This window comes from Sitodiplosis mosellana, unplaced genomic scaffold (assembly GCF_009176505.1).
Source record: "Sitodiplosis mosellana isolate CC-2019 unplaced genomic scaffold, AAFC_SMos_1.0 Smas_scaffold_5, whole genome shotgun sequence".
NCBI classification, from domain to species: Eukaryota; Metazoa; Arthropoda; class Insecta; order Diptera; family Cecidomyiidae; genus Sitodiplosis; species Sitodiplosis mosellana.
Window position 1 is genome coordinate 2825306 of NW_022595248.1, and position 21167 is coordinate 2846472.

General features: G+C 36.6%; 5 protein-coding genes across 11 annotated transcripts; 2 read left to right on the forward strand and 3 right to left on the reverse strand.

Annotated features, from left to right (window-relative positions):
• Positions 1-1737: 1737 nt before the first annotated feature.
• On the forward strand, positions 1738-5008 carry LOC129566948 (armadillo repeat-containing protein gudu). The gene is made up of 8 exons (XM_055443355.1): positions 1738-2081; positions 2250-2554; positions 2732-2954; positions 3173-3298; positions 3405-3563; positions 3683-4211; positions 4299-4513; positions 4861-5008. The coding sequence occupies exons 1-8, from the start codon at positions 1764-1766 to the stop codon at positions 4999-5001; spliced, it is 2016 nt and encodes a 671-aa protein (XP_055299330.1). The 5' UTR covers positions 1738-1763; the 3' UTR covers positions 5002-5008.
• Positions 4993-8009, reverse strand: LOC129566951 (ileal sodium/bile acid cotransporter-like). Of its 2 annotated transcripts, none has more exons than XM_055443358.1 (6): positions 7399-8009; positions 6697-7306; positions 6373-6547; positions 6024-6286; positions 5630-5892; positions 4993-5393 (listed from the first exon to the last, which is right to left on the reverse strand). In XM_055443358.1, the coding sequence occupies exons 2-6, from the start codon at positions 7258-7260 to the stop codon at positions 5315-5317; spliced, it is 1344 nt and encodes a 447-aa protein (XP_055299333.1). In that variant the 5' UTR covers positions 7261-7306; positions 7399-8009; the 3' UTR covers positions 4993-5314. The 2 variants fall into 2 exon arrangements, with proteins under 2 accessions (XP_055299333.1, XP_055299334.1); XM_055443359.1 differs by having other exon boundaries at positions 7376-8009.
• Positions 8010-8184: 175 nt separating this feature from the next.
• Positions 8185-11188, reverse strand: LOC129566949 (ileal sodium/bile acid cotransporter-like). 2 transcript variants are annotated; one of them, XM_055443356.1, is made up of 6 exons: positions 10970-11188; positions 10219-10854; positions 9851-10025; positions 9480-9742; positions 9050-9374; positions 8185-8951 (listed from the first exon to the last, which is right to left on the reverse strand). In XM_055443356.1, exons 2-5 carry the CDS (start codon positions 10804-10806, stop codon positions 9054-9056), a joined length of 1347 nt encoding a protein of 448 aa, XP_055299331.1. In that variant the 5' UTR covers positions 10807-10854; positions 10970-11188; the 3' UTR covers positions 8185-8951; positions 9050-9053. The 2 variants fall into 2 exon arrangements, with proteins under 2 accessions (XP_055299331.1, XP_055299332.1); XM_055443357.1 differs by having other exon boundaries at positions 9112-9374; positions 10970-11111.
• LOC129566946 (dyslexia-associated protein KIAA0319-like protein) lies at positions 11082-17908 on the forward strand. 4 transcript variants are annotated; one of them, XM_055443346.1, is made up of 12 exons: positions 11082-11585; positions 11649-11742; positions 12972-13224; positions 13290-13511; positions 13757-14682; positions 14783-15005; positions 15100-15639; positions 15739-15929; positions 16065-16355; positions 16457-16694; positions 16777-16941; positions 17137-17908. In XM_055443346.1, the coding sequence occupies exons 3-12, from the start codon at positions 13053-13055 to the stop codon at positions 17292-17294; spliced, it is 3126 nt and encodes a 1041-aa protein (XP_055299321.1). In that variant the 5' UTR covers positions 11082-11585; positions 11649-11742; positions 12972-13052; the 3' UTR covers positions 17295-17908. The 4 variants fall into 4 exon arrangements, with proteins under 4 accessions (XP_055299321.1, XP_055299322.1, XP_055299325.1 ...); XM_055443350.1 differs by having other exon boundaries at positions 11516-11585; positions 11649-12687; XM_055443347.1 differs by lacking the exon at positions 11649-11742 and having other exon boundaries at positions 11380-11585.
• LOC129566952 (homogentisate 1,2-dioxygenase) lies at positions 17359-20486 on the reverse strand. Of its 2 annotated transcripts, none has more exons than XR_008687806.1 (9): positions 20310-20486; positions 19962-20244; positions 19396-19849; positions 19204-19324; positions 18940-19070; positions 18708-18862; positions 18302-18428; positions 17581-18221; positions 17359-17524 (listed from the first exon to the last, which is right to left on the reverse strand). XR_008687806.1 is itself a non-coding variant. In XM_055443360.1 (9 exons), the coding sequence occupies exons 3-9, from the start codon at positions 19974-19976 to the stop codon at positions 17917-17919; spliced, it is 1308 nt and encodes a 435-aa protein (XP_055299335.1). In that variant the 5' UTR covers positions 19977-20001; positions 20075-20244; positions 20310-20486; the 3' UTR covers positions 17359-17916. The 2 variants fall into 2 exon arrangements, 1 of the variants encoding a protein (XP_055299335.1); XM_055443360.1 differs by having other exon boundaries at positions 17359-18221; positions 19962-20001; positions 20075-20244.
• Between the last annotated feature and the right edge of the window lie 681 nt (positions 20487-21167).

Here is a 21167-nt window from a genome sequence, read left to right on the forward strand (position 1 = left end):
AGAGAGAGAGAGAGAGAGAGAGAGAGAGAGAGAGAGAGAGAGAGAGATTCGCTCGCAATTTAAGCGATGCGATGAGAGTCTCAAATCGTTTCATCTTTGCTATATATTGTCGATTTGCATAATATTGAGAGAGAAACAGAGACAAGAGAGCTTCAGTTGAAGAGACATACTTGAGAATAAATTGTTCCCTTAAATGTGTCAATTACGAACTTTGAACATTAATTATTTCGGGCATGCATACAGAACATGAATGAAACATGTTTGTGCCGGTGCCAGAGCCTCTCTTACCAGCCCAGCTCCAAATTCATGTGTAAGTAGTACATGCTTCATCTTTCCCTTGTCTTTCATTTCATTAGAATGTTCTGGCCTTTGACCGTAACATGTAATGACACATGATAAAAGCACACGTACCAAGATAAATTGTAGCAAATGTGTCGATTCCTAAGCAATTGATACATGAATATTCCATCTATGTATTCGTTATCAAGTATCAATATCAGTATATCAAGAGAGAAACTAGAGAAACTATGCACACATTTCCTTGGAATTTTGCGATACACAAAAGCCCACTCATAGCACATTTATACATATACACAACAGAGATTCGACTTACAGTTACTGACTTAAAGGCCTAACCTAGGGGTTACTCGCTTTTTCATAAATGGCAACTTATAACCAATAAATATGATTTCATGCAAATATCGCACCAAAATTTTCTAAACACTCAAATGTCTACGATTTTAAACACTTTTTCACCACTTTTGGCCATTTTGTTATGCCTGTTTTTTTTTTCAAAAATGCTGGAAGTGGGTTTTGGTGGATCCTCAGGACAGTTTAGAACTGCTCCCGGTTCTGGAAATGGATACTCAGGATTGACCAGGGCATTTTCAAAACCGATCTGATACATCCTGAAAATCCACCAGAACTCGCTTCCAGAATTTTTGAAGAAAAAAAAATGAATGACAAAATGGTCAAAAGTGGTGAAAAAGTGTTTAAAATCGTAGACATTTGAGTGTTTAGACAATTTTGGTGCAATATTTGTATGAAATCATATTTATTGGTTATAAGTTGCCATTTATGAAAGTGCGAGTAGCCCCTAGGCCCTAAACATTGATAGTTCGATACTATGTGATGGACCTCAAATCGGATTTTTAAAATGAATGAACCTTAGCATTTAAAATGAATGAACCTTGGATTGTTGTCAATGTTTACATTTCGACGCAATTACATAGAAAACCTTGCTTGTAAACAGGGGAAATCCCTTTGCAACAACACAATGGTTTCTAAGAATTAAACATCGCTAAATGAAGAGAATAAAAAGAATTATTATCACTTGACATATATTAGCCACGAAGCCGTTGCTGCCCCAGTTTGTTTATTTGTTTCGCTACACACACAGAGAGAGAGAGAGAGAGAGAGAGAGACGACCGTTCCGTTGGCCAAGTTTAAATTGGCAAGGGCTGCATTAATATATATGGCGTTGGGTGTGCTGCTTAGCAACGTTTAATCGAAATTCAATAGACTGAACGTGTGTCATCGTTTTGCTGGTTATCATGGAAATTACTAATCGCTTTATACCATTGAATTTCTGTGGAAAAAAGTTGGGTAAAAAAATTTCCTTTGAAAGCGGTCAAATAAGTTAAAGTTGTCTTTTCCGACCTAAAAATTCTTGTTATTTTTAACCCTGCGTCTCTCTCTCTCTCTCTCTCTCTCTCTCTCTCTCTCTCTCTCTCTTTTGTGCATTGTGTGTGTGATTGAAAGCAATGTTTTTGAAAAAATCAAAAAGTAATTTTAGCTCGACGAAGTTGAAAAAATTGCGAAAACCAGCACCGAGAGTAGCAAAGACGCAAATTGTGGCCACTCGCAAAGCGGAAAGCGAAGAGTCCGATTCCAGTGAAAACATCTTATCGGATGATGAGAATCAGTGGAAGGATACAAAGCGTACTGTTACGGATCCAACACCAGATTACCAAAATATTCAGAAATTAGTCAAGTACGTGAAAGCGGGCAATACAACCGCCACCATTGTTTCATTGTGTTGTCTAAAAGATCACGATTTGAGCATATCCACCAATCAAATGGTAAGGGATTTTGGGCTTAAAAAATATTTTCGCATTATTTTTTCTTTTCTTTCCTACTTTTTCAATCTAAACGCAAATGAGATGTAAAAGTAGATTAGGAAAAAAAAGTTCGATGAAATTTCCATTCGCATAATTGAGTTTCAATTATTTTCAACCGGAATGCGGCAGGCAATTCAGGAAATCGGTGGGCTCGAAGTGCTTGTCAATTTACTGGAGAGTAAAGATGCAAAATGTCAATTGGGCGCATTGCAAGTGTTGGTACGCATTTCCGGTTCGAATGATGTTCAAAAAGCGATTGTTGACCTAGATGGCATTCCATTGTTGGTAAATATTTTAACGGAACCAGCGTTAAATTTGAAGACAATGGCCGCGGAAACATTAGCCAATGTAGCCAAAATAAAATTAGCGCGTCGTCTTATACGGAAATGTGGTGGTATTCCGAAGTTAGTGGATTTACTTGATGTTAAGCTTGAGTAAGTTGAATAGCGCGTTGTATTGATAAGGCCAATTTTCCTTCTTCTTTTTTTGTTTGGTCGTAGCTTTGAGCTGCGTACATTTATATTTTGTGTGTGTGTGTCTGTGTCTGTGTGTGGGAGAAAATTCCGTTGTATGTATAATTTATGAGCGGAACATTTCTATAACCTGTGTAGCATTTTATTAATGTCTCGAGAGCAATTAGCCGACGAGCAAAAGCTGCAAGTAAATATGGCATGTGCTGGTGCTCAAGCACTTTGTTCACTCTCCGAATCGAAGCCAAACAAAGAGACGATGCGGAAGTTCGGATTGGTACCGTTGATGTCACGGCTTTTGAAAAGTGTACACATCGATTTGATTGTGCCAATAATGGGCACTTGCCAGAATTGCGCATCAGAGGTAACATGAACTTTTCGGCAATTTCTCTCTCTCTCTCTCTCCCTTTCCATCCTGTTGAATTTCATTGTATTCAATGTTCATTAACACAGCACAATTAAATTTAATTAAAACTTTCACTTTCATTGCATACTGAATTCGCCCGCGGTGTACGCGGCCGTCGTTCGTTCACTTGTTTGAAAATCACGGCGACCAAATGCGGTCGTGTGTTGGAAAACTAGGAAAATTTCCAAATTGCTGTCATCAGTGAGAACATGGTAGAAAATATTGTGTATCATTTGTATTCCGACAACTTGGATATCAAATTACAATGCAGTTTAGCCATATTCAAATGCGCCAGCAACCGAGTGAGCAGCTTTTTTTATGATTGTATTATACCTGCCCCATGCTATAATAATTAATTTCATCGCTGAAATTTAATGAATTTTCATTGGTTTTTTTTTCCTCCCGTAGACAGTGAGCGATATGGTACGAGAGGCACATGGTTTGGAACAATTGATGTCAATAGTGAAGGACAAAAGTATGCGAGATATTAAGCCATTATTGGCAGCGGCAACAGGTGCACTGTGGAAATGTACATTGGTTGAAGAGAACGTCAAACAATTAGATAATGTAAGCCGTATGGTTTAACGCACGTATTATAAGCCCTCGAACATTTATTTTGGAATTTTATACAATATGTACCTCAATGTCGTTCGAAAATTTTCGTCTTCAAAACTTTTTCCTTTTAGCTTCGCATCCTGCAGGTTTTCGTGACGCTGCTAAATGATGAAAATGAAAATGTTCTGACAAATGTGGTGGGTGCGTTGGCTGAATGCTTGAAATTTTCAAGTAATCGAACTTCTTTTCGTACAATTGGCGGTTTAACGCAACTCGTCAGCCTCCTAAACAGCACATACGAACCGCTGTTGGAAAATGTGACAAAGGCATTGTGTGAATGCGCGAAAGATATCGAGAGCATGCATATTTTAGAACAATTGGATGCGGTTCGTTTAATTTGGTCGCTGCTCAAGAATCCATGCTCTCGAGTTCAAGCCTATGCTGCGTGGGCTTTATGCCCTTGTATCAAAAATGCCCGAAATTCTGGTGAATTGGTGCGAAGTTTTGTTGGCGCCATGGAATTGGTCGTTGGCCTATTAAAATCTACCGATACATTGGTTTTAGCTGCTACTTGTGCTGCCATTGCCACAATTGCAAATGACAAAAATAACTTGGCCGTGTTATCCGATCACAAAGTCATACCGATGCTGGCTGATTTGGGTAAATTGCATTAATTTGACCCTCTGAACTTTATCAATAAAAAAGCGTTTAACTTAATTGGAAGAGAATTTGATTTTAACCACACAGTGTTCACATCGGATGATATGTTACGAGAGAATTTAGCTGCAGCCATTGCGAACTGTGCACCGTATGGAACGAATACACAAGAATTGGGACGGTTAAAGATCGTCGCTCCGATAGTGGGTTATATGGTAAGCAAAAATCCACGAGTTCATCGTACTACCGCTATGGCCTTACAACGTCTTTCCGTCGATCCACAGAACTGTATCACAATGCATCAAGTAAGTAAGATATAATTTTTGCATAGAAATCAAATTTCAAGCCATCTTTTCTATGGCAACAAAACTTATCGAAACACTTTAGCTATCCGATGAATACACAGAAAAAAATAAAAGTCTACATCTGGTCGTTTTTTCAGCTAAAGACTCATTCAGCCGATATTTCTGCTAGTACCTTGAGCTACAGGCGAAATTCCGCTTATAATCTAGCCGGTATTTCGTTTGAAACTCCGTTTGCTAGGCAAAATATAGGACTGGGCGCCTCTACCAGTCGAAATTCCGCCTAAATGTGGACATTTATTTTTGACTGTGTATTAAAGTGTATCTTATTATTGCTTTCCGATTGGCAGAGTGGCGTTGTACCCTTCTTACTCGAAACAGTTGGCTCCAAAGACAAAGAACTCCAAGAAGCATCGGCGGGTTGCTTGCAAAATATTCGTGAGCTTGCTTTGCGAGCTGAAGAATTTAAATTAAAAAAGGTGTTTGAATGAACGTTTATTTATTATTATTGATGTTTATTGCTCGTGCTTTGTTCGAATTAAATCAAATATGTGATTTTTTTTTACGTAAAAATAAGTATCTTATGTTATTCATTTGTTGTAAACTTCTTGTACGTTTCATTTCACAATAGAATAAGTCTTAACGATCTCAGATATGTTGTTTTTTGCGTGGTCAGTGTCAGAGAAGGGAAAAAACTTTGAAAAAAATATATGAAAACTATTCGCAAATAATGTAACGAATTAAAATGAAAATCTCCTTGCGATAATTGCTTAAATATCGATATGCGATGTGTGTTCGGTATCATTATTTATCACCAACGGAATATGCAACGCCAGATGGGTTTGTCGGAACCGGCACAGCACCACGACGATGTTTACTGAAACTGAATAGAAAATAAATGGTTAAAAAAAGTTTCTTCAAGCGAAATGATGTTTTCATTTTACATGAATAAGATTTTATTTTTCTGATAGAGTTTTTTTCCCTGTCGAATACTTTTTCCAGCAACTGAAAAACTCAGTCACTGAAGTGGTTCATGAATGAGTTGCATATAAGTAAGTCATTATGAATTTCACAAAGAAAAAAAATTAAGTAAATATGTTATTCAAAAGGAAAACTCACCGGTCTTTTCCTTTCAAGTAAATGTAGTAGAATAGAAGTGGAACGGGTGTCATCAGTGCAACTGACACAGGGATAACTGTCGTTAAATCACCTTGTGGTTGAGCCAATGCCAGTCGAAGAATGAAGATCGAAATGCCGGTATTTTGAATTCCAGCTTCAATTGAAATGGCCACACAGTCCTCATGTTTCTGTTTAAAGCACTTAGCAACCGTCCAGCCAACAATATAAGCGATCCAAGGTAATCCAAGCCCGGCTACAATGATCTGTTGACGAACACACCAGTATGGTAATAAATTTGATAAAACCACGTGTGTAAAATTGGGTGAAATCGATTGTAAAATCGATTGATACAATGATAAGAATATGATGATATACATATCACGTAGGTACTCACTTGCCACGTGAAGAGTTCAAATAGGTATAGATTGGTGACGATTGCAAAGATAATGATGAAAATAATTAACAGCGATGAGCATGTTTTGAGAATCCGGACAAGTACTTTGGCAAGACGCGGCAAATATCGTTGGATAAGTAATCCGATTATGAGCGGAACGATGAGGCCAACGGCCATGATACCGATCTTTTTGTATGGAACCTGCAATTCGCCGCGGTCAAAGATCGTTGTACCGAGTGTGAAAATCCAAATCGGCATCATTGCTAGAATGATTGATAAGGCAATCATAAATTATGTCATTTTCACATTGATTAAATTATAACGCAACATTTGAATCATTTGTATTTACCGAATGCGGAAAACGTGCTAATCGTTGTCATTGAAATGGAAAGATCCAAGTTTCCGCCCAGAATTACAGACCAAATATTCGAAGCACCTCCAGATGGCGAGACTCCGGTAAAGAATAAACCCAGTTGCATTTCCACATTATTTGGGAAGAGAATCATGCCCAAGACGTAGCTCAACTGGAATATAAAATTTGGTTTTGTGTCACTCTCATGCTTGTTATGAGGTCAATTTACGAATTCTTTGTATGACAATTCCACGTGAAGGGAAGATTGAGTTGTGTTGCTCAAAGAAATTGAGTTGTGTTGCTCAAAGAAACGTCACTCACCAATGGCATGAACAGAAACTGGCAAACGAATGCAATCAACGGTCCAATGGGTCGCACCAAAATCTCCTTCACTTTGCCCAAATCCAAAGCGGCACCAAAATTAATGTACAATATCGACACCAATGCCACAATTGAAGCGGTAAAAACGTGATCGATCGTCCGTTCCTCTCTGATGATAACAACATGCAGTGATTCATTTGATTTTTGTGAAACCCCTTTGAATGTGATGTTTGCATAAATTTTAGCGGTGCCCAGAAAATCCGCCGTAATATTGATGTAACCGGTGAGATTACCATCTGTCATTTCATTGAAATCATATTGACTTTGTGCAATCACTTTTAAAATCCCCGAATCACTGGTTATATTAAATATAGCACCGTCTTGAATATAGTCCACTTCAACATCTCTCAATCCAGTGAGTGTGAAATTCACCGTTTGCGATGACTGCATGTGCATTTTAATCGGATTGGGTTCAAAGTTTACCTCCCATGCTGTTGTGGTTGTCAACAGTACGGTGAAAAGGCAGCTAACTACTAGAACGTAGTCTTTAAAAGTTACTGCCATATTTAATGAGCAATTGTCAGAGAAAGAGTGACGAAAAAAAAATGATCTGCAACAAAAAAAAAAGGTCAATTGAATCAATTTTTGTTGTTGTTTTGAACACGACAAAATGAACTACCGATGATTGTACACCGAACTCACTTGAATAAGTCAACAGCCGCCACTTACACTTGTTACTCTTGTCTATAAATATTTCAGTAAGAATGCGAGTAAAAATTGTAATTAAATTTTATATATACGCGTTGTGTGTTGTAAGTGATCGATCGTTCAAATGAACACCGAATACATGACGATGACAACGCGATGGCTGTGGTGGACGATAACTTATCACAAGTGCAATAAAGCTATTGTTACAATTGAATGGACTGAACAAACTGGTTTATCTTCAAAATAGAAACAAATTATAAAGTAATATCACGACCAATTTTTTTTTTTGGTTGGTTGGTTTGAACGATGCACACAGCAATGGAAAAAAATTGTAGAATGAATTCGATTACAGCAAAACAAACGCCGCGCAACAAGAAGAATAATACACAAGCGAAATGAATACACGAAAAAATATGCCCTCGTACGCTGTTGTCAGTTGTGCGGAACGCATACAAACAAACTGTTGATCACTAATACTGGTGTAAGCTTCCAATTCTTGGCAAAAACGTTAGGCTATTCCATGTAGTACACACATCGTGTGTATGTGTGTGAATGTGGGTATTGAGCCTACGCAACCGAATCACGCACCAATAAAACTAGTGACTTGCGTCTCTGTGTCTGCGTTTGACTGTTGGAATGCGTTTCGTCGCATGCGGCTCTCTGTCTGTCTCTCTACGCGGCAGCATGTTTCACATTCTTTTTTGACAAACAAATGACATTGACATTGGAACGAACCGAAATCATGAATATGGAATACAAGTCCAAATCAAAAACAACCAATTTGAATCTTTTATCCATAAAAAAAACACAATCGATTTTTATTATGAAATTTTACAATTTTCCTTTTATAAGAGACAAAAATTCGGATTTTTCATTTTTTTTTGTTTCTAGAAAGAGTCGTTCATTTCATTAAAAAAAAAACGTTAAAATAATTTTCCTCATTCTCATTACGATTTTGTGTGTATGTAAATTGATCACATTTTTATTTGTTGTTATTGTCTACGGAAGCCACCATGCTTGGGTTGGTCTTTTATTTTGCTTTACTTTACTTATTATTTAGTGGAACGGGTGTCCGTCCATTATTTTGTAAGTAACGATAATAATGTTTGATTAAACGTTTTCTCAACAACCAAATTTGAGCAATATGTACTACGCTACACTTTTCTAACTAAAATCGAAAAAAAAAAATAATTCTTTCGCATGTGAAACAATCCTTCTTCACAAACATTGTAAAAGGCTAACTGATCAGTCTCTGCAGATGCTGCTTAGGCTTTTACATTGCCTGTTTAACAGATAACATAAAAACATAAATCCAATGATGGTGCAACAGCAACAAAACAAAATAAAATGAATAAATACAATCTTTTTTTATATCTTAAATATTGATTTTGAAACCGCAACCATGATATGAAACTAATTGAAATTTCCATTCATTTCACTATTTGAATTGTTTTGTTGTGGTTGTACTCTAGTAAACTCCACTCTCCTGGGATTGGATGCATTCTTTTATCTCGGCCGGAAATTCACGCTCGCGTCGACGTCGATTCCTAGAAATGGAAGCGTTTTATTTTCCATGAGTAAATTATGAATATGAGATCAACTCATTTAGATGGAAGAATGGCTTTAGAATCATTAGAGGCTGTACCAGGTTATCGCATAAATTCATCAGAGGGAATTATATCGTAGCGATGCCTGGACCGTACTAACCATTCTCGAACTTTGAGGCAAAGATAAAATGCAATCAGCGGGAATGGAGTCATTATCGCCACTGATACCGGCAAAACGGTCGTTAAATCGGCTTCTGGCTGACTCAATGCGCTACGAAGAACGAAAATGGCGATTCCAGTATTTTGAATTCCTGCTTCAATTGAGATAGCCAAACGATCCTCGTACTCTTGTCTGAATATCAGTGCTGCCAGCCAGCCCACAAAATATCCCAGCCACGGTAATAATAGACCAGCCACATAGATCTACGAATAGGAAAATTGGATGTTTGAATGAATATTACATTTTTTTTTTTTGGACAAATAAAATATTTTGTCAATTTTTCACATTTTTTCTTTCATCTAACTCACCTCCCAGGTAAACAGTTTGAACAGGTACAAATTCGTAGCAATTGCAAAAATAACAATAAACAGAATTAAACACGCTGAACATATTTTTAGAATACGCACTAAGAAACGTGCTACGCGTGGATAGTATCGTTGAATTAACAATCCAATTGCAAGCGGAATGATTAAACTGAAGACAGAGCTTGCGATTTGGCCATATGGTACTTTCATGTTTCCACGATCGAATATCGTTTTACCGAGCGTAAATATCCACAACGGTGTCATAACTACAATTGAATGCAATGAATTCAAACATTAGAAACAAGAATATTCAAAATCAATCGAAATTGAAATGGCTAAAAATAAATCAATTCAAATATTGCCATAGCACATACCAAAAGCTGCCAAAGTGCTGGTTGTGCTCATTGTGATGCTAGCATCAAGGTTTCCGCCGAGAAGCACGGTCCATGTGTTTGAAGCGCCACCAGCGGGACTACTTCCAGTAAAGAAAAGACCAAGTTGCATATCAGCCCTTCCCGGGAATAGCCACAAACCAAGCGCATAACTTGACTGTTTAGAGAAAAAAAAAATTCAATGTTATGATGATGAATTAATGAAGCAGAGTGTCTTTTTAATTAAAAGGACAAATCTTTGTCTTGGACTTTTTTTGTCTTTGGATGAGATCCCGAATGTGCAAAACGTTATACATTGTACAACAAGTTTAAGCCTAAGCCATTTTAATTAACTCAGATTTCCCTCTTACCAATGGCAAAAATATAAAATGACAGCAAAATGCGATAGCTGGTCCAATTGGTCTACGCAGTACACCTTTGACTTTGCCCAAGTCCAATGCAGCTCCAAAATTGATGTACAAAATCGAAACCAATGTGGCAACGCAAATAATGAATAGCGTGTCAATTAGTCTCTCTGGACGAACGATAACAACGAGCAATTCTTGCGATCGTTCCCGATCTCCATTCTTCTTAGTAATTTCCACAAAGAGATAAGACTTTCCAATAAAAATCGCCTCAATGTCAATTGGTCCTTGCCATTTGCCACCTTCGATATCCTTCGGCAGAATTTCCGTTAACACCAACAGACGATCGGTTTCGTTGCTAACCACTCGAATTGTTTGTAGTTCAGTTTCAGTTAAATTGGTTATGCTTAAATTGATATGAGTTGCAGTGTTCATGTGTATTAATAAACACTCTTCAGTTTGATTTTTTTCGCACTTTGATTCATATTGCCACTGAGCTTGCCAACTGTTTTCAGCACGTAACACTTGACATTGAACTAATAATAACAGTCCTAAAGCACACAAAGTGCCCGGTGATATGTTTCGGTTGGCCATCACTTTTGATTATGATGTGATCGATGTTTGTCTGGATTGTGTTACACTCTGAAAAAGAATATTATCAAAAGAAATTGTCAATACTGGTTGAATCTTCTTTGTTTTTTTCTGTCAAGTCATATTTCCAGAGCACTTATCGGTTGTAAATAAAGCGGCACAATACCTGATAGTAAACTAATACACAATCGATCGTCGCTTATCGGGCACGTACTAGAACATACTCAAACGATTGGCATCAATTGAGACTCTAACGAAATGGCAGCCGTATACGATCCACTGTTTCAAGTGATTTGCAATGAAAACAATTCTGTGTATTGTTAACGTAATTTAAGTTGCACAAACAATTCTACGGAAATGGAGAGACACAAACAAAAACGAATAGAAAATTACTAGTCGTGCTTCATGATCTGTCATCGGTTTGCACAATAACAGCAGCGTGAAAACAGCTTAGTAATCGAGATAAATTGAAAAAAACATCAATCACTGCGACGCAGTTAAAGCAAGTATATATTCAACGCTATGTGGAACACAGACAACACATTTATACAAACGGCGGATCGCTGAAGCGGTATCCAAAAATCAAATACTACGTTTTTTTAAAAATGGTTGCACGTATGCCAAAATAAAAACAGAAAGCAAAAAACATAGGTATTGGTATACATAGACTGTGTGTACTGATCGTAACGAGTAAGTGCGTACGTGAACGAATGGCCATCAGCGATAAACTTCGACTAATTGCGATATACCAAGAGTTAAAAATGTGGAAGGATTTGTGAAAGGTTTGAACTATTCATTGTTTCGTCTAAATTTAACTATGATCGACTTTTTTTTACCAATTTCAGTATTCGGTAGATAGATAACAATGGAACATAGTCTTATTTGTTTGGGTGAAAATTGGTCTGAGCCACAACTTAACTTAATTGACCCATCATTAGTGTGAGTGTTGTGTTGGAAGTTGAAATTTATTTATTTTGAAGAAAAAATATTCAGAACTTTGAACTTTCACCCTCTTTGAATGACTGAAATTTGAACTGGAAAGTAAAACTGTTTTAATTTACTAGTTTTCATTCAAGAATGTTCCAATTGACCAAAAAAAAAAATTGTGAGAAACTTGACGAAAGTGAAAATTACATTGAGAAACTTCCAAAAATTGAAGAGTTGCTTTAATTTCCCGGTTTTCGTTGCAAATTATTAAATTTCTTCGCTTTCGTTGAATTGTCGATAAATAATCGTGGGAATTTTATCACGCCGTCAATTCTTTTTAATAGATTTACACTTCACGTTTTTTTCGTGAACCATCGCGATAAGTAGGGATCTGTGTAAAAGATATGGCACAACCGAAGTCACATTTTTCCAAGCACCTCCTTGTTTTGAAATCTCGAATTTACATTATGAAAACCATCATTTAAGCAAACTTTCTCAGAATAATTGAATAGAACTCACTTCAATTCACATAAAACTGGTCGTAAAAAATAATTTTAGATCAATTTGTGATTACCCGTAATTGAGTACTTGTGTTCTTACCGTGATAACACCGAAAAAAATTTCTTGGAAAAATCAACTGAAATGAATACAATTGAAATGAATTACATAAAATAAAAGAAACCTTATGAACTAGTGGCGATGAGTATCGTGTAAGATTCTGTTTTGAAACACACATTGACTGATGGTCGGAGGTTTCTCTCACACAGCTAATATAATATCATACAAAGAGATATACGAATGAAAGAGAACACAAAAAGTGAAAATCTCGTGCAACCACATAGACTGTCAAACGCAGACACTCACACACACGTATGTTTGGCTTCCGTATGCAAGTGAGTGCGTAGTTGTGTGTTTTATGTTGGCCACATGGAATTGACAGTTGAGACAACCTTTTCGGTTTGTAGACATTGTACAAATGTCACAAAAATCCATCGCATTAAATTCTAGGGATAATACACAAAACATCTCTATTATGTGGAAAGTCTGAATAATTGAAATGAAAAACGAATGAAACAGGACATATTTTGATGCTGGACTTATAAAATTGTGCAATATAATGTAGTGCAATCAAGTGGTTTTTGAAACAAAATATACATCCCGTGAATGAAATTTTTCTTTTCACTCAGTTTGCTTGATTTGAATATTTTTATCCTTATCTTATCTATTTGGATCGTGTTTAGCGTGTGTGTATGTTGATTTTGTGTTCTGATTTAAAAAAAAACCTCTGGGAAATGTTCATTTGAAGCGGAAAAAATAATAAAATGAGATTAATAAGTAATAAACGAGTCATGGAACACAATTGGGTACAGTCATTTCAATGGATAATCGTTACATGGATACTTTTCATGGGCACTGTGAACGTACATGGCATCGATATCGACCGAATATGCCCACGAATGCTACATAAAGTATTCAATGGTTATGCACCAATTGGTAAATTCATTTGCATTGAACAATTGATGATCAAACAAATTAATCACGTATTCATTCGCTTTTAGGCAATAAAACAGCTGGAACATACAAAGAATTTCTAAAAGCATCGGGCATTGAAACATGTGCCGTTCAATGTTGTATGCAAAAAACCGAATGCAACGTTGCATTTGTTTTTAACAACAAATGCTTTCACGTTAAGTGCAATGACGATGAACAATGCATGCCACTTGAACGAACAAACATGGAGTTTAAATTGAAAATGGTGCTTGTCAATCCAGTGGCACCAGGTGAGTGGAAGAATTTATTTTAATGGAATCGAATGGTTTTTTTTTTGAGCTCACTCAGTCGAAAATCTGTTTTTTATCACATTGGAATTTTTTGTCTGAATTTCAGACTCTGAAATGAAATTTTTCGAAGAACAAAAATTGTTCAGAGGAAACAACTAACTGAAACTGTTTTGTTGAACAACTTTTCAATTTCCACTGTAAATTTTCCAATATTAATTCTCCTCTTTATCTGCTCTCAATCCTAGATGCATCATGGCCGGAATTGCTGAAAATCAAAAATCTTGAAACGCAGTACAAATCGATGGACTTGCCGATTGATCCATCGGATTTGAGTGTAACTGAGCACATTTATCCGGATCGTTTATCGTACAATCCGTATCCGAATTTTATGGAGAAACAATTGAACGATGCTCTAGAGGATCGTGCCTATGGTTATGCGCGTTACAATGATTTGAGTCCGTATCAACAGTATGATAACGATTTGGCAGCCGACGAATCAAAGGTCTCAATTTTACGTGATGCTCAATGCGCAACTAATGGAAAGTCGTGTGGCGAGAATGAAGCCTGTATGCAATTGGATTCGAAATCATTGTTAGGAATTTGTCGCTGTAACATCGGTTATATACGTAATGCATACCAAAAATGTGTATTAGAAGAACCCAACTTGAGCTACAATCCCGATAATTTCAATGAGAAAATGATGATGATCAAACATTTGACGGAGAATCGCGAGGATCCGGTTGATGACAGCAAAGCGGAAAGCGGTGAAGTTGATCCGAAAATAGGTCATTTATCAGTGTCAGTTGTTTCGAAAACCGTTCAGTTGCCAGATAACAAAGCAACATTAAGTGCTTTCCCAGTTCCGGATGAACAAACCAGTGGCGCTACTTATAACTATTCGTGGTCACTGATTTCGCAACCAAGTGGAGATACAAACGGAACGATGTCGGATAAAACGAAAAGTGAAATTGAATTGACCAATCTCTCGGAAGGCTTGTATCGATTCAAAGTTGTCGTATCTGGAAAGAATTGGAAAGGAGAGACATTTGCAAATGTTACAGTTTTACCAGAAAAACGATTCAATAAAGCTCCGATTGTTGTCATCAAGCCAGCCACACAAATCATAAAGTCACCAACAAGTTCAGCAATTTTGGATGGTAGTGCAAGCACGGTAGGTTCAAGTAATATTGTTTGAAAAATGTTATTAAATCTACAAAAAAAAAAATTAAATTGGATGCATTAAAACGTCTTGACATCAATTAAATCTTTAGGACGATGATCAAATAAAAACATGGCGATGGGATTTAATCCAAGGTCCAATGAACTATGCGCCTCTTATGACTGAAACCAGCACATTGCAACTCACCAATCTTACTCTGCCGGGAAATTATACGTTCAAATTGACTGTTACTGATTCGGATAACATCACGAATTCCACCATAGCCAATATCACAGTTTTGAAGGCCACTGATTATCCACCAAGTGCGAATGCTGGTAAGGGAACTAATGATTTATTTTCATTTCACAACAATTTACATTTTTGTTTATTTAAATCAATTTTATCCACAAAATATTCTTCTTTTAATAGGACAACCGGTTATTCTTTACTTGCCTCAAAATAATGTAACATTGGACGGTTCTCACAGTACGGATGATCATGAAATAACGGCTTGGGAATGGACAAAGGATCCATCTGACGTGTCGAAAGCCGTTGATATGCAAGATACTCGAACACCGTATTTAAAACTGTCAAACTTGGAAGAAGGAATTTATACATTTGTGCTTAAAGTGACCGATGCTAGCAATCAATCGAATACTGCCCGAGTCTCAGTGTTTGTGAAACGACCATCAAACAAACCACCTGAAGCCAATGCAGGACCAAACCAAACGATTTCATTACCTCAAACATGGGTTTCGCTTAATGCATCCAATTCAACGCATGACGCTAAAATCAATAGCTATGAATGGGTACAGATCAATGGACCGACAAATGCAAATATTCTAAATAAAAATTCGGTTGTTGCAAATGCAACCGGATTGACTATCGGTGCGTACACGTTTGAAGTGCGTATCGTTGATGACAGCAACAACAATGCATCGTCAAGAGCTACAATCACTATTGTTCAAGGTAAGCGAATCGATATAAATCTTGGGCATGAACATTTTCCACACATTACTACCAAAAAGAATTTAAAATTCATTTGTTTAACATAAATTTTCTCCATAGAAAAAAATACGCCGCCCGTCGCACATGCAGGAGGTGATCAAAGTATAACTTTACCAAAAAATGCCATTTATATGAATGGATCAAAATCAAGTGACGATTTGGGAATCGTGAAATATGAATGGCAACGCGATGGTGCCAGCTTGGCCATTGGATCCATTGTTGGAAATACAGATCATGAACCCGTTTTAATTGTGAGTATTGCAAATTTCAAGAATGAAATAATCATTCCTCTTAAAAAAAAATTCATTCACATTTAGATGTCAAGTCGAAAGAATGTCATTCATACCATATATCTCATTCATCAATTGAAACATGATTCATTTCAGATTACAAATATTGTCGCTGGTCGATATGTATTTAAGTTAACAGTAACCGATGGCCAAGGCCTGTCCAGTAGCGACACAGTCAGTGTTATTGTGTATCCTGATCCGTTGTTGAAGAATTTAGTCGAAATAACATTTGCGGCCGGTGTTTCCGTGCTCACCGAAACCGAGGTGCAATCGTTAGAACAAAAACTAGTTCTACTGTTAGGAAATAATATGAAGTTGATCGTTCGCGATTTGCGGATGGAACAAAAAACCGGCGAAGCTATTCTTATCTTCTACGTTGAACAAGTGGTAAGACATGTGACAACCAATCGATTGATTTGCAATATTCATTTCAATTTTAATTTCTTTAAATGAAAATATTTCTTAAAAAACGTTCGTCTTTTCCACAGACTGGAGCTAAGGAAAACCAAATCCTAACCGGTTTTGATGTTGAAGTAATGCTAAAAGACAAACTCTGGAGTGGCAGTAACATAGTTGGAATGCCTATCTCGGATATTCGCACAACGGTATGCCAGAATAAATGTTCAGGCCACGGTGTTTGCAATGCAGATACGCGCGCCTGCATGTGTGATACATTTTGGATGCCGAATTTATACTATTTCTGGGGCATTGGTGAAGCCAACTGTGGTATGTATTCAATGGGGATCAATTTTGAGCCGGACTTTAATGAGTACTCAATTAACTCCAAATAATTTTGTTCGCCAAATAGACTGGTCCATTTTGTATGTTGTCATCGGAGTATTTATCACGTTTATACTAATATCAGCTATATGCTGGGGTCTCACTCGCTACTGCCGCACCACAAAGCCTCGAACACGAGCAAAAACACAGAAATATTCGCTACTTGAGTCACAAGACAACGAAGTTCCATCATGTAAGTATACTCCAAAAGGCCTTTGACAGCTCACTACTAGCGCTGCGAAACAAGCGTCAACAGTTGGGACGGCTATTGAATGCAATTTTATCAATTTTTAACCGCGAACTATTGAATAATTTTTATTTTTAATCGATTTTTGTCAGAGCATAAATTCAACCTATTTACATATTCAATAATATTTTTTTTCCCCAGTAAATCGCGCCGTTTCAATGACAGAATCAGACACGGACTCAGATGTACTCTTCGAAAATCAAAACAAATCAAATGGTGTGCACCGGAGCAACGGATCGGTGAAAAATGGCCACAAAACTTATGCAACAACACGACTTGGCCGTCGAATCAAAGCGTAAACATGTATACATTCCTTAAAATATGCACAATGATTGCCTTCGTTGAGTTGTTCAGTAGAGAGAGTTTTATAAAATGAATTTTAGGAAATATATTTATTATTTGAATGGGAGCATTTTTACACGTGCGTGTGTATGTGTAACACACACACATTGATAACAATTAGTTTATAGATAAATGCTAGCCGTGATTTTTAGTTTGGCATCTAAAGGATCCCAGAATGATCTCTAGTCTGAAACATAAGTATTTTTATGGGATTTGATTATTATATAAATGTCTATTATTTACCGATAAAATGCTTTAAGCCAAAAACAGTGAAAACCGTATTGTAAAAATTGCTCAAATTCTGAAATTCCGAGCAACCAGCTAAAAAAAAAATTCGTATTTATTTTATTGATTTGTATTAAAAACAAAACCAATTGCAATTTACCATTAATGGCCATCCAACACTTAACGAAATATTCTCTTTTTTCTGTTACTTATTTTCATTTTCTTATGAATTTGTATTGTGATTTTATTTATGTCGAAACAAACCGTAGAAGTAGGTAGCTTAAACTAGATAATAATGATTTTCAAATCAAAACCAATAAAAACCGTATTTCAAAAGAGAAAGAAATTTTCATGTTATTTTTTGAAGTGTTTTTCAAGACCCTGCCAACATTGAAAGTAGGCTTTATCCAATTTCATACAAGTTTCTTCTCCCCATTTTGTAACTGCCATGCTTAAGGACGATTCGAACATGAATGCCTGAGTGCCAACAGCAATTTTTTCCGCTTTCAATTTGGCATTTGATGCGCCATCGAAACAACCTTTGTCTGGACCATGCGGTGTCATCATTGAATGGAATGTTGCTCCACCAGGGTTAAAACCACTTTGCTTCGCCTCATATTTTCCCAAAATCAAGCCCATAAACTCACTCATGCAGTTTCCTATGAATGTTTCAATGGGAATTAGAGTTATCCAAGTGTTTTATAAAGCTTCAACACATGAGCACGAGCAATTTACTCACGGTGATAATATGGTGGTCGGAATGTATTTTCCTGAACTGACCATCGCGGTGGGAATATGACAAAATCCGCAATTGCTGTACCAGCTCGATGGCTTTGACATGTTAACACCGTGAAAATGCTTGGATCCTGCAATCATTATATCAAAAGATACTCAATCTATTGCATATTCAATACAAGTATTTTCAGTTTTTCTGAAATTCAATCGCTTTTCTACCAAAGATTCGATTATTCGTGTAAATATTCAAAGAAAAAACTTTTGGGACAAAAATCATCACATGCTTCAGTGAAACAATGATATATTGTTTCATATTTTCAAAACACGAATGGTACCTTTCTATTGAGCACATTGAAGTTATAAATTATTAGTCAAAAGACGATCCGAAATTGACGCATTTCAAAACTTACGCAATGATCAAAGCTCACGGAATTGATGACACAGAATTTAGATAAATCATATTTATATGGCGCGTAATTGCCATGCCAAGCAACTACGTCGAATGGGGAATGATTTGTTTTTGCCACAAATAATGCGCCTTGATATTTTGCTATGATTCTATAGTCTAAAAACAAACAGGCATATAAAAACGTAAATAAACAAGAATTTTAAAAGAAAAGAAGATTCGAAAAAAAATCTTACTTATATTGTCAATATCTTCAAACCAGGCGGTTGGTGTTTCAAAGTCTCTGGGATTTGCAAGACCGTTTGCACCGATTGGGCCCAAGTCAGGCAAAGTGAAGTGATTGTCGTACACTTCCAAGATGTAACCTCTGTGGAGACGAAAGTTATGATGGAAAAATATTCATATCCGATGTTTTTCTTTTTCAAGTTCAACGTTTATCTTGATTAACTATTCTACGGATTTATTAACCCATATCCACTTCCGAATGCATAAAAAGTTACCTCGACAATTCCGAAACTGCAACGGAAAACTTGATTCCTTGCTGAATGACGCATATTTCGTTTGGAGCAACAGACATACGACCGAATTCGGTTTTAATATCAAGCGTCCCTTGCTGCGGCACTGTAACATAATTTTATTGTTTCAATTCGCCACTAAAATGTTTTATGTTCAATACTGCCGAAAAAACGCACCAATCAAAAAGTCGCCATCGCTATTATAAAACGCGCAATCGTTCATCGACTGATTGCACAAGTAGATATGAATGGCGATGCCATGTCTGCTGCACGGTTCACCGGCGCCACAAATCGTATGCAATCCTTCGATAAAATTGCACTTTTTCGTCGGATCATTCAATTCGAACGGTTTCCATCGCATTTGATTTGGGTTTGGATGTTGCTCACTCCAATTGATGGTTACGAATGGAGCCGATAAAAATTTGTCATACGGTTCATGCAATACGGATGGTCGAATTCGATAAAGCCAACTCCGTTGATTACTACTTCGTGGTGCAGTGAATGCCGTTCCAGATAGTTGTTCAGCATACAAACCATAAGCACACTTTTGGGGATTGTTCTGTCGCTTGGGCAATGCATCGGGGTAATCGAGATGCTCCGACGAAAAATGCGAACCAAAACCACTCTGGTACTAAATTAATTACGAAAATAATCGAGTTTTAAAATTGCAATCACAGCACTTTGAAAAGAACCATTTTAACTTTAAGTTTCTGTTGAAGAAATTTCCTTTGCTCATTTTTTACCGTATACTTTGCCATGGTGATGCACTGCTCTTTGTTCTTGCTAAAAAAAAAGAAAAATCCCACCCAACGTAGTAGAAAGTGTTCAACAGAAAAGTTTTCCACTAAAAAAACACCTGTTAACCAATCATATAGAAGAACCGAGAAAGAAGTTCTTCCAAAGAGTACGTCCGTCAAAGATCAGCTCAAAAACGAAACTGATTTAATTCGTCGTCAAAATGAAAAACACAGAAATTAACACAGTGCTGAAGCGACAGCAGATACCTGTTATCCACATGCGGGGAGTCTATAATATAAATATAATGCAAATGAAACGTCAACCAATTAAAATATTTCAATAATTTTTATCACCATGTTTCTCTTCTATCATCAATAAGTGAATCGTTGATTTCGATCGAAAATAGAAGATTGTTGTTTTTTGTTATTATTCTGCTTGACAACTCTTGAGAGTTTAGCTCTCCGGAATAGTTATGGACAAAAATTTGTTTAGTCATCTAGACGATTTATATGAAGAGTTCTTTCAAATTTCTTCTTACTCCCAGCAACGATTTCGGGAAATAAAGAGTAGTAAAGAGCGTCTCCAGTGAACACAATGTCAACAATGTGATTAAAAACAAATGAAAGATTAAACAATGACGAACGAAGTGCAAGTGTCGTGTCTAGTAGACATGAGTCGGACAATCGCATGCAGCAGATAATGATGATCAAAATTTACACGTGCGCATCATATTTTGGGGAATTATCTATTATTAATTGTAGATAAGCCAATGAATTTATCACAAAATTATCAAAAACACAAAATTATCTTATCGCAAACGAATGCAAGTCTAATGGTTTAAAAACAACGAAAATCCCACTTATCGTAACTATACTGCGTTGCAAACGAGTTTTGTCGCTTCGTTTCGAAATTTACGTTTTAATTGGTTTTCTTTTATTTATAAATTTTATTAACCCATTAAGTGCCAGCCATATTTGAAGATTTTTTCAGACAGAGTTTTCAAGGTAAACATTTTATTAAATTAAATGAAAATAGGCATATAATGGAAGCTACAAACTCAGAAAAAAACTTCTTCACATCAAACCAATACCAAAATATGTTTTCATGAAAAGCTATGAGCTCAATTCGAAAAATTGACTAGTCGGATTTCCGACCAGCGGCAATTAATGGGTCAAGTTGTTTACAACAATCCTCTCATTTTAGCTTGAAAC

Coding starts and splice junctions, on each gene's coding strand:
- LOC129566949 (XM_055443357.1), bottom strand. CDS start 10,806: ATGGCCAACCGAAACATATCACCGGGCACTTTGTGTGCTTTAGGACTG. Junction 10,026..10,218: donor ATTTTATATTTTTGCCATTG/GTAAGAGGGAAA, acceptor TTCTCTAAACAG/TCAAGTTATGCGCTTGGTTT. Junction 8,952..9,111: donor TGCCTCAAAGTTCGAGAATG/GTTAGTACGGTC, acceptor TTCCATTTCTAG/GAATCGACGTCGACGCGAGC.
- LOC129566948 (XM_055443355.1), top strand. CDS start 1,764: ATGTTTTTGAAAAAATCAAAAAGTAATTTTAGCTCGACGAAGTTGAAA. Junction 2,955..3,172: donor GCCAGAATTGCGCATCAGAG/GTAACATGAACT, acceptor TTGGAAAACTAG/GAAAATTTCCAAATTGCTGT. Junction 3,564..3,682: donor ACGTCAAACAATTAGATAAT/GTAAGCCGTATG, acceptor TTTTCCTTTTAG/CTTCGCATCCTGCAGGTTTT.
- LOC129566951 (XM_055443358.1), bottom strand. CDS start 7,260: ATGGCAGTAACTTTTAAAGACTACGTTCTAGTAGTTAGCTGCCTTTTC. Junction 6,548..6,696: donor AGTTTCTGTTCATGCCATTG/GTGAGTGACGTT, acceptor TTTATATTCCAG/TTGAGCTACGTCTTGGGCAT. Junction 5,893..6,023: donor TTGAACTCTTCACGTGGCAA/GTGAGTACCTAC, acceptor GTTCGTCAACAG/ATCATTGTAGCCGGGCTTGG.
- LOC129566946 (XM_055443346.1), top strand. CDS start 13,053: ATGAGATTAATAAGTAATAAACGAGTCATGGAACACAATTGGGTACAG. Junction 15,640..15,738: donor TACAATCACTATTGTTCAAG/GTAAGCGAATCG, acceptor TTTTCTCCATAG/AAAAAAATACGCCGCCCGTC. Junction 15,930..16,064: donor ATCATGAACCCGTTTTAATT/GTGAGTATTGCA, acceptor GATTCATTTCAG/ATTACAAATATTGTCGCTGG.
- LOC129566952 (XM_055443360.1), bottom strand. Junction 18,863..18,939: donor TGAAGATATTGACAATATAA/GTAAGATTTTTT, acceptor GTTTGTTTTTAG/ACTATAGAATCATAGCAAAA. Junction 18,222..18,301: donor CCGACCACCATATTATCACC/GTGAGTAAATTG, acceptor AAACATTCATAG/GAAACTGCATGAGTGAGTTT.